General features: G+C 35.3%; 1 protein-coding gene across 1 annotated transcript in view; it reads right to left on the bottom strand.

Moving 5' to 3' along the window:
• PIGK (phosphatidylinositol glycan anchor biosynthesis class K) overlaps positions 1 to 15,332 on the bottom strand; it is a 145,264-nt gene that overhangs the window by 86,091 nt on the left and 43,841 nt on the right. Inside the window, exon 9 of the mRNA XM_058303341.2 lies at positions 14,942 to 15,114. Coding sequence (XP_058159324.1) covers positions 14,942 to 15,114 — 173 coding nt within the window. The remainder of the gene's footprint in view (positions 1 to 14,941; positions 15,115 to 15,332) is intronic.

Raw genomic sequence — 15,332 nt, 5'->3', positions numbered from 1 at the left:
TACATCCAAAGGATCCTTCAGATCTGTTTTATAGCCAAACTTCCATATCATTAGGTTTATTAAAGCAAAACAACTAGCATATAAGGAAATCTTTTATCATTGTTTTTTTAAACTGGTAATTCAAAATTAAAAGTCTCTTTCTCCTTTCAAGTGTCTGAAAAAAACAAACATCATGATTTACTTGAAGGTACAACCTACCTCAATGTCCAGCATTTAAAAAAATTGGATTGTTCAATATTTACAAATATATACTACTACTGCCATCTTCTGGTAAAACACAATTTCTCAATTCTAGTACTTCTACAAATGAGAAAACCCCAGATATGAAATACATATTTTCTTCAAATAAAAGAAAAATAAATAATTTTAACAAATGGATAAATATGTAATACAAATAGAATTCTAGCAATATTTAATTTTTACCAGTATAGGTAATATGATCCCTCAATATTGTGAGCACTTATTGAGCACTTTACTATGTCTGAGGCACAGGACTAAGTGCCTTATAAGCTAAATGAAATTTATAGCCATAGTTATTATTCCCATTTTATAGTTAAGGATATTGAGAATCAGAGAGATCAAGTAGTTTGCCCAAGGGTACACAGCTAGTTAATGGCAGAGGAAATGAAATCAGAAGTTGATTCTCATAACCTTGTTTTGATTAATATGCTGTAATGCCTCCTATTATATAAGATAAGAGACATTAAGTTGGTTTGTTAACTCATTTAGGATATTAAGGCTTAATTTAGTGAAGTGGAGCAATAATATTACAATTATTAAGTAGAACAAGGCAATCACTGGTACTTAAAATTGAACAGTTAAAATAAACCTTTTCCATATAACTCAGAATTTTATTCTCTAAATATCCCAAAGGATTGCTCCTAATGATTTCATAAATAATACAATATCATTTTATATTTTATACTACTTAAATTTTTCAGTTTCTATATGCTTAGTGTTTAAATTAAAATTAATTTTGCTTTGATAGATTTTGAAATATTAATAGACTCTAGTTGGAATCTACTATACTGGGAAGCATGATATTTACTAATTTATATTCAGGGAGGCTTTATATATGCAAAGGGGTATAGTACTATATTCTGCTATATTATTTATATAAACTGATTTTTTAGGTCATAAATCAACTCAACGGATGTTTTTATTAATTGTAAGCCATGCATTAAGTTGTTAAAAATAAAAAAGCTGCCCATGAAATGATCAACTCATTATTTTGAAACTATGCACTAAAAACTTTATGTATATACAAAATGACAAAATGGATTAAATATCAATTTTATACCTCAAATGAATCACATCTAATTTATGCTCTGAAATTCTACTTTAATAAGTTCTTGAATAACTGAAGTTACAGTTATAAATAACAATAAAAAATAAGTGGCCAAAAGAGATGCTTAAGATAATTCAGAATAATACTAATAAGTAAATTCATCACTTTGAGAAGTAAAGTAATATACAGATAGGTGGGAGATAAACCCTGTCAACTGTTATTCGAGCCATTTTGGTGAACCTTTGGTTCATAAAGTTACATAATCCTATCAATTTACTATGGGTGATTTTCAGTGAACATTTGACTACAAAGTTTCATGTTCCTCACAACCGATTTGCCCATCTCTCAAACACACTTTTACTGAACATGTGCATTTAAGTTTTTATTTCATTTCTTATTAAACATTATAGAGATTAGAAATCAGATGTTCACTAATATAATACTAAAGTAAGTCCTCTACATTTTTATAAACTTTTGAAACCAGCTTAGCAATCTCTACCAAAAAAAAAAACCTGCTGGGACTTAACTGAGATTCAGCTGAGGAACTATTAGAATTAATAAGAGTCAGAATACAGAGTCAATATACAAAAAAAATCTATTGTACTTCTGTATTTTAGAATAAACCGGAAAATAAAGTCTTTTTAAAATACCACTTAAAATGGCATTGAAAAAAAAAACAACACACACACAAAAACTTAGGAATAAATTTAATGAAAAGTGTGAAATATTTCTACACTTAAAACTATAAAAAACTGCAGAGAGAAATTGGAGATCTCAGTAAATGTACAGAAACATGTTAATTAATTGAAGTACTCAAAATTGTTAAGATGTCTATACCTTCCAAAATCAATACACAGAACTGGTCAAATCCAAATCCAAATCCTAGCAGGTTTTGTAGGGGTTGACAAGCTAATTTTAAACCTTATATGAAAACACAAAGGATCTAGAATAATCAAAACAACTATGAAAAAGATAAACAAATTTGGAGGATTTAACCTGATTTCAACACTTCCTATAAAACTACAATAATCAAGATAGCATGACAAGGATATAAAGACAAATCTAGCTTGATGCAACAGAAGAGAAAACAGAAATAGACCAATATTTTATATATGTCCGTGTAACTTCTGACAAAGATTCAATGTTATTCAATGAATAATGAATAATCTTTTCAACAAATGCTGCTGCAAGAACTGGATAATCATATGGGGACAAAAACCAACCACAACCCCTATCTCATACCATGTTCAAAAATAAATTCAAAATGATTCACAGACTCACTCCACTCTGATCACAATGGCTGAGTAAGATGCTTCAGGACTCCATCCCCCCACAGAAACTGTGAAGAACCAGCAAAAACTGGGAGAAACACCTTTCTAAAATTTCAAGAAAACAGTTAAAGGACTGCAGTAACAAGGTGAGCACCAAATAAAGAAAAATAACACTTAAAAGTAGTAGGAGGGAGCCGATGTGCCCTAAAGTAGCTAAACACCTGCCTCCCACATGGAAAGTTGCATGTTGGGTTCCGGTGCCTCCTAAAGAAAACAAAGTACAGGTAGACAATGAACAAAAATAATGAGCAGACAACGAGCAGACAATGAGCAAAAACAAGAAAACAATGAGCAAACAACAAGCAAAAACCAATGAACAATGAGCAAACAGATGAGGGAGCCAACTCTGCAGGAGGAAAAAGTAGTAGGATCTTGTGGTGCTCTGATGCCCCACCTGCTCAGCAAGGAAGTGGTCTGTGCTCCCAGTGCACAGATCCCTGGTCCTGTTTATTGAGGGAGCAGAATACACCCTCATGCACATACTAGGAGAAGTATATTTGGCATGTAGAAGGCAATTCAAAAAACTCTCCTACAAAACACAGGGACAGCTGCCTGGGGCAAGGGATAGCTGGCTATCGGACATGCAGTACAGTGTGAAGGATCATGAGGAATATGTCTCCTAGGAAAGAGGGGATATTTGGTATCATATAAATGAGGGAATTCCTAGGACCACATGTGAATATCCAAGACAAGACTTCTGTACAAAAATGATCAGGGACATTCCTACACTTTGGCCTGGAACTATTCTCTAAACTCATTGTATGGATAAGCCCTGAAGTAGAGCACTAGCATAGGTATGCAAAGACCACCTCCTCCTCCTCCCCCTCCTCCCCAGTGAACTTGAGGATAAGACAATTGAAACATTCAGTTAGAGAACTCAAAAAGACTCACACCACAACATATTATAATCAAACTGTCAAATGACAAGGAAAAAGAGAATTTTGAAAGCTGCAAAATACAAGCAATGTGTCATGTACAAGGGAGCCTCAATAAACTTAAATGCCAATTTCTCATTCAAAACCCTGGTGGCAAGAAGGCTGTGTGATAACATATTTGAAGTGCCAAAAGCAAAGACCTCCCAACCAAGAATTCTATATCCAGGAAAACTGTCTTTCAAAAATGAGAGAAATTGATAAATTAGCAGATAAACGAAAGCTGAGTGAGTTTGTTCACACAACTGTACAAAAGATGCTAAAGAGAATTCCGTAGGTTGAAAGGAAAGAACACTAGACAAAAGAACACAGCCACATGCGAAGTAAAGATCTCTGGTGAGGGTAACATCAGTACCATTGTACTTTTGGATTGTAATTCTTTTTACTTCCTATAGGATCTAAAACACAAATGCATAAAATTTAATGATAAATCAGTAGTTTTGGATTCATAATGTATAAACATGTAATTGGGGCAGGGGTGTAGGAACTTAGCATATACTGTTGAAGTTAAGTTGGTATCAACATAAACAATATTGTTATAGACTCAGGATGTTAAATTTTAAGCCTTGGTAGATAACTACAAAGAAAATATCAGAGAATATGCAAACTCATAGAGAAAGAAATTAAGAGTACAGGTTGCCTGAGTTGCGTATTGAGGAATAAGTAATTAATGCATAATGCATGTAAGGTTTCTGTTAGGAAAGACGGGGAAAGGTTTCAGTAATAAAATGTGGTAAAGGGTCTGCAATATTGTGAATGTGATTAATTCCACTGAAAGCATGTTTCAGAGTGGTTGAGATAGGAAGGTTAATGTTGTACACATGTGCCCACAACTGAAAAATTAAAAAGAAAGAGCAAATAAAGCAACAATATATTATCCTGGATTAAATCTAGCAAAGAACGAGAAAAGGCTGAAAGGGACATTATTGGAACATATGAAAAAACTGGCATGTAGATTGTAAAATTTAAATCAATGTCAAATTTCTTAGACTTGATAACTGTACTTTAGCTGGTAAAATAATTAAATATCCTTGTTCTTGGAAAATGAACCTGACAGTATTAAGTGTTCAAGGAACATGATGTGTATAACCCATACTCAAGTGTTCAGAAAATTGACTGATTGACAGACAGACACAGAATGATAAGGTAAATGGGGCAAAATGCTAAAATTGGTGGATCTGGGGATCTGCAGTGATAGGAGTACACTGGAGTTCTCTGCAAGGAGTTTGCATTGCTCTTGTAACTGTCCTGTAAGTTTCAAAATATTTCCCCAAAATAAGTTTTTTTAAAAATAGATCATAGATCTAAACTTAAACTAAAACTATATAATTTCTAGAAGAAAATATTTATGTGCTTGGGTTAAGAAAGACTCCTTGCACAAACAGCACTAACCATAAATGAAAAACTTATTAATGGATTTCATCAACATTAAATCTTTACTTTTCAAAAGATACTAGTTTAAAAAATGAAAGGCAAGTCACTGATTTGGAAAAAAATATTTTCGTATTCTAACAAAGAGCTTGAATCCAGAATATATGAGGAGCTCTTAAACTTCAGTCAGAAGATAACCCAATTAAAAAAAAAAAAGCAAAATATTTTAAATAGACACTTCATGAACAAATTTATGAATGATCAGTAAGCACATGAAATAATGCTCAACATCCTTTCTTATCACAGTGAGCTACTACTACACACCCACTAGAATGACTAAAATTAAAAAGACAATACCAAGTTTTGTCAAGGATATGGAACAATTTAAACTTTCTTATGTTGCTGGTGGGAATGCAAACATAGTCAATTTGGAAAATAGTTTGGAAGTTTCTAATAAAATTAAACATGCACTACCACATGATCCAGTAATATCACCTTCTAGGTGTTTACTCAAGTGAAATGAACTTTTTTTAAATGAAAAAAAATTCCTCTATTAAAAGTTTGAAGCAGAGATGGTAAAGATAATGACGACAACAATCATGGTTATAATTACGACAATGATAGAATAATATTACTATAGTGATAATAATGATTCAATAATAATAATGTGATTTTAAAAATAATGAGTGGAGTGGGTGTAGCTCAGGGGTTGATCGCCTGCTTCCTAGGTACCAGATCCTGTGTTCAATCCCTAGTACCTCCCAGGAAGATGGAGATGATGACCTGCAATGCCTGTTCTGATCCGCTCAGGGACGTTACCATATCGTTAAGGCTCAGGTCCTTGAAACCTGACCACAACACCCTCACCAGCTCCACCACAGACCCAACATCCCCCTCAGCTGCGGACGCCATCTTAAATCCAGGCACCCCTCAGGAAGCCCCCCCAGCTCCACACACCCCAAATGTGAGCAAAGCATTGGAGCATCACCCCCAATTCTGGCCCAGAGATCACCCACCTGAAATGAAAACTTATGTTTATGCTCACACAAAAATCTGTATGTAAATGTTTATAGCAGCTTTATCCATAATCTCCTAAATTGAGAAAAAACAAATGTCCTTCAATTGGTGAATGGATAAAAAAACTGTGGCACATCCAAACAATATAACAGCATTCATAAGAAAAAGGAGCTACTAAAAAATGTTTAAATAAAAGAAAAGAAAAAAAAAAAGACCTTATGCTACATTTGACAATGCAGATGAACCTCAAATGGAATATACCAGTCAAAGAAGTCAGACTCAAAAGCTACAAATGTATGGTTCCATGTTATAACATTCCAGAAAAGGCAAAACTATGGAGACAGAAAACAGATCAATGGTTTCTAGGGGGAACAGAGGGGATTTAACAAAAGAGATATGAGAGAATCTCTTGTGGTGAAGGATTTGCACAGTGATTATACAACTTTAGGAATTTGTCAAAAACTCATAGAAATATACACCAAAAAGGATGCTATAAGTAAATTATCCCTTAATTTAAAGAAACCTCAAAAAAAACAACTACAGGGGGAAGTGAACTTGGCCCAGGGGATAGGGCGTCCATCTACCACATGGGAGGTCCACAGTTCAAACCCTGGGCCTCCTTGACCCATGTGGAGCTGGCCCATGCGCAGTGCTGATGCGCGTAAGGAGTGCGGTGCCACGCAGGGGTGTCCCCCGCATAGGGGAGCCCCACGTGCAAGAAGTGCACCCCATAAGGAGAGGTGCCCGGTGTGAAAGAAAGTTCAGCCTGCCCAGGAATGGCGCCGCACACACAGAGAGCTGACACAAGATGATGCAACAAAAAGAAACACAGATTCCCGGGCCGCTGACAACAACAGAAGCCAACAAAAAGAAGAACACACAGCAAATCGACAGAGAGAGCAGACAACTGGGGTTGGGGGGTTGGGGGGAAGGGAGAGAAATACATAAAAAATAAATCTTAAAAAAAAAAAAAACTACAGCTACACAAAAATAAATGAATACCACAAATATAATATTAGCATTAGAAGCAAGATACAAAACATATACAGTATGACTCCACTTACATAAAATTTACCAAACAGGCAAACTGATGTATAGTATTTAGGTGATAAAACAGAAATGAACAAGAAAAAAGAGGAGTGTGATTCGAAAGAATAAAAAGGAGATAGGGCATAAATATTCATTATAAAGAATTTTCATAAAGATTCAGGTTTGTCAAATATAAAATTCAAAACAAAGGAATAAAATTTGATATCATTAGGTCCAAGCATTTCAAGGAGGATGGGACAGTTTTTATCCTTCCAAGGCTCTCTTCAGTAAATATTCTATTCTGGCATGATATTCATATCATAACACTTTCAATAATTAGCAATAGGTTTGCAGGGAAAAGGAAAGGTACCAATACATTCTGGGTGCCTATAAATTCTATATGCACTATCCTAGCTTTCATATGTTTTCATTATCTCGAGTTATGAGAAAAGCACTCTATTAAATCCTAAGAGAACCAATATACATATTTTCATACAAATAAACTAAGAGTTAGAGAAGTTACCTAATTTATCTAAGATCACACAGCCCAGAAATGACCTAACCAGGAATCAATTCCTGATGTATCTCTAAAATTCATGACCTTTAACCACTGTTATTTTTTGTGAGTCAGAAAAATAATGATGAACTTACATAAAGGGTTCCTAACCTCTGCTGAATAACAATGGCATAAAAATAGTTTTCTTCAGTAACAGTTGTGAGTGCAGTAAGCAATATGATAAACTGAATGAATGTTATTACCAGGTAAACTTGATGAAGCAAATTTAACAATTTTATATGACTGTTATAGCCAAATTGAAATAAAAACTTAAAAAAAGACTTTTTAAACTCACTGAATTTCAAACACGCTAAAATAGAAATGACATAATGTGGGAAGCTGCCTCTGACACTGGTATTGTATCGGCCATCTTGTTACCAAACACCATCTTAGATACTAACCCGGTTAAGTTTCTATTTCCCCATCCTCGCTGAAGTAGTTAAGTTTCTATTTCTCCATCCTCACGCCACTCCCCCGGGCTCCGATTGGGCACTCCCTAAAGTGCGCGAAAGTCTTTTCGCAGACGTTGCCAAACAACCATCTGCGCATGCGTGTGGCACGAAAATCGAAAATCTAGTTACCCAATCATTTACCGACACATGCGCTGCCGTCGGTACGTACCACCTCCTTCATTCCTGGCTATAAATATCCCTGATTGACCCTCAATAAATGAGACTTGATCAGAATCCTGTCTTGTCTCCATTCTTTGTGTCTCTTGTCCCTTTCATTCCCGCTCCCTCCCTCAGGTCTTGGTTCGACTGACCCGCCGGTCAGGTCAACATAAGAAACTTGGATATACTGTAGTCATGACTCACCATATCCTTGGCACTATCTTGTACACAAAGTCTCTGAGTGAGGAATATGGTTACCAATGGAACCACAAAACAAACTCTATCTATAAGCTATCCTCTGAAGTATGTAAGATATTCAGAAAAGGGAAGACAGTTTCCTATCAACCACTCAAAGTATAAAAAAAATTCCACCAACATACTAGAATAACATAGGACTTCCCAAGGAAAATGTCTCATCCAAGTTCCTGAACTCTAACCCATTCACACATCCATGGTTTTTTAGTCCTGGGAGTTAAAAAAAGTTGGTTGGGAAGGATCATCCTTGACCCCACCTCAAAATATTCCATCCAATTTTCAATAAATAGCATTAAAATTATTTTAATAAATTAGTGTACAGCCTAGCTCTACAACCTGGAAAGTTTTTCTCTACATCAGTAATACCCAAACATTGGTCTCTGGGTTAGTACTGGAGTAGGTGAATAAGACTCACCTAAGGAATCTGCTAAAAATACTGCTTCCAAGGTCCCCTAAGAGGGATTCAGATTCAGTGTATCTAGGGTAGGCCCTAGAAATCTGTTTTTAAGTGCCTAAGTTGATTCAGTCAATGTGCTATATCTGTGAAACACTATTTGAGGTAAAGATTATGATATAGGGTTAGGGTATACACGTATTCGAAAAAATATTAATCTTCAAAAAGTAATCAATGGATGATTTATCAGTCATCAAACTATACAAGCAACCTCTTAGGGGAAAAAAAGACAAGAAGTGTAAATACTAAGATTTTCAGAGCAGAAAAAATGATAGTTGATTACTCTTTGGCACAAATGTTTTACAGCATAATTCTTGGCAAAATGCAGAATATCCAAAATTAAATAGTAGCAGGTCATATGGGTTATCCCTAAGCAGAGAAAAAAAATTTTTTTATCCCTTGAAGTAAGTTGGAGGTTAAAACATTAATGTTGTTAAAACCAAAAAAACCTAAAAACTTAAGAAACCTTTTCACAGGGCATATGCCCAGGGTATATAGTAATGTCTAGATATACTCATAGTGGAAACAATTAAAAACAATAGCTGGGGGGGTACTGGGCCCCTGGCCGGGGAGACACTGTCGTGGACCCTAGGGGAGCAGCGGCAGTCCCCCAGGTGCAACGGCAAGAACCAGGAAGGAAGGAGGGCCCAACAGTGGGCTCCTGATACTTATGGGTATGCTTTTGAGCCTATACACCTGCAATAAGAATAAGGACTAGAGTAGCACTGTGCCTGGGAGTTTCCTCCTGACAGCCTTCATGTTACTCAAATGTGGCCACTCTCACAGCCAAACTCAGCATGTAGATGCAGTGCATTCCCCCCAGCATGGGACATGACACCCGGGGATGAGCCTCCCTGGCACCGAGGGATCACTACCACATATCAGCTGAAGATGCAACTAGAAAAGGACCTTGAATTAAAGGTCCAACACGGATCAGCAGAATATCCCTGTCTACATATAATAACATGACTTCAAAATGCTGTTTGACCTAATGTAAGGGGGAAATGGAAAGGAGAAATGAGAATATAAGGCTATGAGTCTCTAAAAAAGAGTCTGGAGGTTGTCAGAAGGAATGCCCTTATGCACAACTGAGCAGAGTCTGAGAGACAGATAAAGTAGATACAACCCCAGGTATTGGTTCTTTTGAGGAATAAAGAGACCCACGGGTCCTATGCTCATGGCAGATGGGGTTCACTGCCATGGCAGATGGCCCTTCTTTGGAGCTGGTGTTTCTGAGTGATGGAATTGGACTCAGAGGGGATCTCTCTTCACAAGATTTGCATGCTACTTTAATGGAATTGTAGTTGGTGCTGGGGTTTTAGATATATTTAGGGGTTCTGAATCTCTGGACTGATAAAATGACACCCAGGCCCAGAACCTCAACAGACTTCAGCTCCTACACTTTGATTTATTGGACTTACCCCACTCAGCTAACATCGAGTTGAAGAAGGTCAACCACCACACCATGGAGCCTAGAGTGTCTACAACTGAAAGCAGGAGGAGTGCATCCAGTATCCATGTGGAATCTAAGCCCCCACTTGACATAGATGTGCAATGGACACAACCAATCCAATGTCCACAAAGACAATGTGGAATGGGTGTGGGAAGGGTAGCCATGGTGGCAGCTGGGTTTGGGGAATGGGAGGAAGAGATGAGATGTGGAGGCATTTTCGGGACGAAGAGATATCCTGGGTGGTGCTTCACGGACAATTACGGGACATTGTAGATCCCCCCAGGGCCCACTGGATGGAACATGGGAGAGTGTGGGCTATGATGTGGACCACTGACTAGGGGTGCAGTGATGCTCAGAGATGTACTTACCAGGTGCAATGGATGTGTCACGATGATGGGAGAGAGTGTTGCTGTGGGGGGAGTGGGGGGTGGGGGCGGGGGGGTTGAATGGGACCTCATATTTTTTTAATGTAACTTTAAAAAAATAAATAATTTTTTAAAAAAAGAAACCTTTTAAAACCCAAAAAGCTTAGGTAAGCAGAGGACAGGAAATGTAAATAAAATCTGTCAGAAAAGGGTCCAGTCTCAAATTTCCTGCTAGAATCACAGATTTTTCAATCACTAAAGACTACCCCAAGAGAGAAGGAAATTCCAGTACAAGAGACAAAAAATACAATAACGAAAAATTCATAGACTTAAAGCTTAAAGTAAAAGTCAGACTAGGTAAGTTTCTTACCTAACTTGCCAGGATAAAAGTTGAAGGGTTACAATTCATATTTTCATGGACTCCATTTCCCCCTCCCCTTGTACAATGGCTACAAAAACTTAAGACTTCAATATTTTGGAAGATTAAAATGTGCCAGTCTTCACATTCATAATCTAGCGGATGTTTTCCCTACACAGTAAGGACACAAAACTGGTAGTCTGAGTAAAAAGTATGCGGACATGGAACTATTAATATCTAGGAAGCCCAACTCTTAGAGGTGGGCAGACTGCATATTTATCTGCATACTTATCCAAAGTAGACCTACACGTATTCCTATGAAGCAGATTTGAAGCGAGTTATATAAACTCAGCTTATTACAACCAGTCTGTGATGGTTAAATTCATTTGTCCACTTGGCTATGTTACTGTGACTTGTTGTTTCATCAAGCAAGCACTGGCTTAATAGTTACTGTGAGGATATTTTGTAGATTTAAATCATCTTAAGATGATTGCATCTACGGCTGGTTACATCTACAATCAACCACAGAGACCCATTTAATCATTTAAAGGCCTTAAGGGGAGAACCGATAATGCCAGCACTCAGAAGGAAGAATTTCCATCTCTACTTCAGCCAGACACCTTCTCCTAGGGAATTCATCAAAAACCTTTACTGGAGTTCCCAGCTTGTGGCCTGTCTTAAGGAATGTGGACCCACAGTCGCATAAGCCAATTCCTATAATTAATCCCATAATATTACATATATATATATATCTCCTCTCAGTTCTGTTTCCCTGGAGAACCCTGGCTAATACAGATTCTTATATAACCTCATCTGCCCTTACAAATAAGGAAGACAGTTAGTAAGACATATGCTGAAGCAAAGTATTATTACTAATTAGATGACTGCACCCTACCCAATATATGTTTCAGAAAACATACAAAACAGTTTTTCCATATAATTTCACAGTCCATTTTAATACTAAAATTTTCCATCATATTTAATTTTGTCTAGTGTACTCTAATATACGAAACATGAAATATGGATAATCTAAACCAATAGGTTGCATTATTTCCCTAGTATACGTAAAATATGTTGTTTAAAAAATAACTGCCAATTTTAATAACAATGACTCTTGATTAGTTTTAAACTAAGATTTGAAAATATATATATATTCTAGCCCATAATTACCTTAACAAAATAGATTTCTTCTGATATATGGATCTCTCATAAATATATTTTCTGTAAACGTCTGATTGCCATTCATGTGTACTTATAATACCATCTACACACAATGAGATAATATTTCTAGGATCCATGTAAAAGTTCCCACAGTATACTGGGAATTTACTTCTTATAAATCAATCAAATTTAATAAAATATACTTATAAACGCTAGAGGGAGTGTTAACTCAACAGTGCCTGGAATCTTTGATTTTTAAAATAATTTTCTCCCTAATTAAAGAAAAATTAAAATAATCTTCAGCACCAAAATTTTTTACTTTTATACTAAAATATGGAGAGTACTTGAGTCAAAACCCATTCTTACAGAACATAAAATAAGCAAGAATTCTACCTAAATCATTTTTTATCATACAATTACTACACATTAAACATTGTGTTGAGTGGAGAGAAGAAAATATAGGTACAAAGAAGTATAAGGATGGTCCTCATCTATAAAAGAAATGAAAACAATGTTCAGATGATTAAGAAAAGGGGAACAGATATGAAATAATTAGAATAAGCAAAATCATGGAGTCAGAAACTAGAATATAAAAAATATATTCTGTATATAGAATATATAATAAAGGAGCCAGGGTGGGGTATGGAATGGGGAGGTAAAGCTTAAAATGTATAGAGTTTCTAGTTGGGTTAATGGAAAAGTTTTGTAATAGATGGTGGTGATGTAGCACAACATTGTGAATGTAATTAACAGAACTGAATTATATATTTGAATGTGGTTAAAAAAGGAAATTTTAGGTTGTATATGTTACCAGAATAATTTTTTTTTAAAAAGACCATACAACACAGTGAAACCCTAATGTAAACAATGGACTACAATTAATAGTACAATTATAAAAATGGTCTTTCATTAATTGTAACAAATGTACCACACCAATGCAAAGTGTTAAATAACAGCATGGTGTATGGTAACTCAATATTTTATGCATGATTTTTCTATAACTTCTCTAATAAAAATAGAACAGAAAAAAAAAAAAAAAGAAAAGGCAAACCTTACATTTTATAGGCTTCAGTTCAAGGGAAATTGTAACATGAACTTGATGTAACCCTAAGTTTCAATTTTAGTTGCTAAGTATTAAAATATAATTTAACCATTTTACTAAAATAATTTAAAAGCTGCTATTTAAAGAAGAAACAAAAGTGATATTGTTGTAGAATCTCATCTGCTGTCTTAAGAAAATATTTTTAAAGCCAACATTTATAGAGAATTAGGGAGCGCAATCCAAATCTTTGAATATCTGGAATAGTAAATAGTTAATAATAATAATAATATCAACCTTAAACCTTAGTAAGAGGAGTATGTAATACTGTTTATTTATATTTATTTATTCCTACAACATTCATGGGCTCAATACAAATCTTTCAAATACTGAAAATTGTAAATAATTTATGTGCTGCCATTTGGTGATCTAGAAAACTTTCCTAGATAACAGTTTCCAATAGATGGCATTAGATAATCATAAATAACAAAGTTTGATGGCAAATAAATTGTCTATAGATATTTAAAAAGTGTTTATTAAATGATTAACTAAACCTAATAAAGTTATTTTACCTTTAAAAATATTTAGAGAAAAAAACAAACAGAATGTTATATATTTCTGAAAGTTACAGTCCAAAAACCAACCAATTTCTCCCTATCTCCCTCTGTCACAAAACATATACAGATGCTCACACACATACACACTCTCACAAATAATCTATTAATACGGAAGTTCCTGTTTCATACTTCTCTCATTCCTCTTCCCATTGAATTACCAAGAGCCCCCAAAGAAACACTGAACAGTGACACCTATTGATGGAGGGCAACTATAAATTTACAATATACCAAATATGTTATTTCAGATTAATACAGGGAAATGCAGCAACAGGAAAAAGCTGGAAATGTAAATGAACCAGGCTCACAAACTACCCAGACTCCAGGAACCAAAATTTGAGGTAGCCAGAGAACAAGTCAGATCACTAGATGCTGGAAAAATCCTAAACATGGGGAGGATTGTATTATAGTTTGCAGTATACATTTGGTACCTCCATTCTTTAGGAATTCACTTTCCCTTTTTATATTTATCTGCCTTGCATCTGCCACATTCCTAGAGCCCTTACTACACCCTAAATGCCCAGCTGGCAACCTCCCTATTCAATGTCCCATTACTAATACCCTTTACTGTAATAGATGACAGCACATACATAAGAGACCACCAGTGGATTGAAATGTTCACATACCTGCATTTTCACAAAAGTCTTCTGAATGACTGTATACACCCCCACTGACAGAAAAGCATAACTCTGAGATAACCAGTTATGGGGAAAGTTTTACCTTCTTGTCAAGTCTCAAATCACACTACAATAAGCATTATGTTTTAGATTTCTAAAATAATCCTAATCATGATCTTAGCTTCCCACTGATATTTGTTGTTTTTGTTTTTGTCCATAAATCTGAAAGCACACTAGGGTAGGGTCTATATTAAGTGAAGATTGAGTAGAAATGGGTAAGCAGAGAGGAGGGCCTATATAAAGTGAAGATTGAATAGAAATACATAATTTTATTTATAGTAGGGTAGGGTCTTCATAAAGTGAAGATTGAGTAGAAATGGGTAATTTTACTTATAAACACCAACTTTTATCTCTTAACATTATGTTACATCAAAATTTAAGATCTGTGAGACTAGAATATTCTATTCAAATAATAATTTAAGATGAATACCTGTTTTCAATTATTCCTGAATCTGGCTGCAAACTAATCGTCTCTGTTGTAATTTCCACTTTTCGTACACTTCCAAAGAAATCAGTTATTAGGACATTTTTAGGATTCCTCTGAAAAAGATCAGTGCGATGTCCAGGAGTAGACACACACAGACTTTTGGGACACACCTGAAACTGTACATAAAAAATAGTGAATACACATACATATAAAATTTTGGTTAAATCCCATGGCTGTTTAAAGCTAACCCAATCTAAAGAAGGTATTGGTTCTAAAGATTAAAGTTTCATTACTATTATAGTTCTTAACCATCTAAGATATACAAGTATTAAAACAGTGATAAAAGGGAAGTTGGGCATGGGGGACAAAAAACATCCACTTTCTTGAATCATAT

This window comes from Dasypus novemcinctus, chromosome 9 (assembly GCF_030445035.2).
Source record: "Dasypus novemcinctus isolate mDasNov1 chromosome 9, mDasNov1.1.hap2, whole genome shotgun sequence".
Taxonomy (NCBI): domain Eukaryota; kingdom Metazoa; phylum Chordata; class Mammalia; order Cingulata; family Dasypodidae; genus Dasypus; species Dasypus novemcinctus.
The sequence above is the reverse complement of the archived record's forward strand: the minus strand, read 5'-3'. Positions and strand labels throughout refer to the sequence as shown.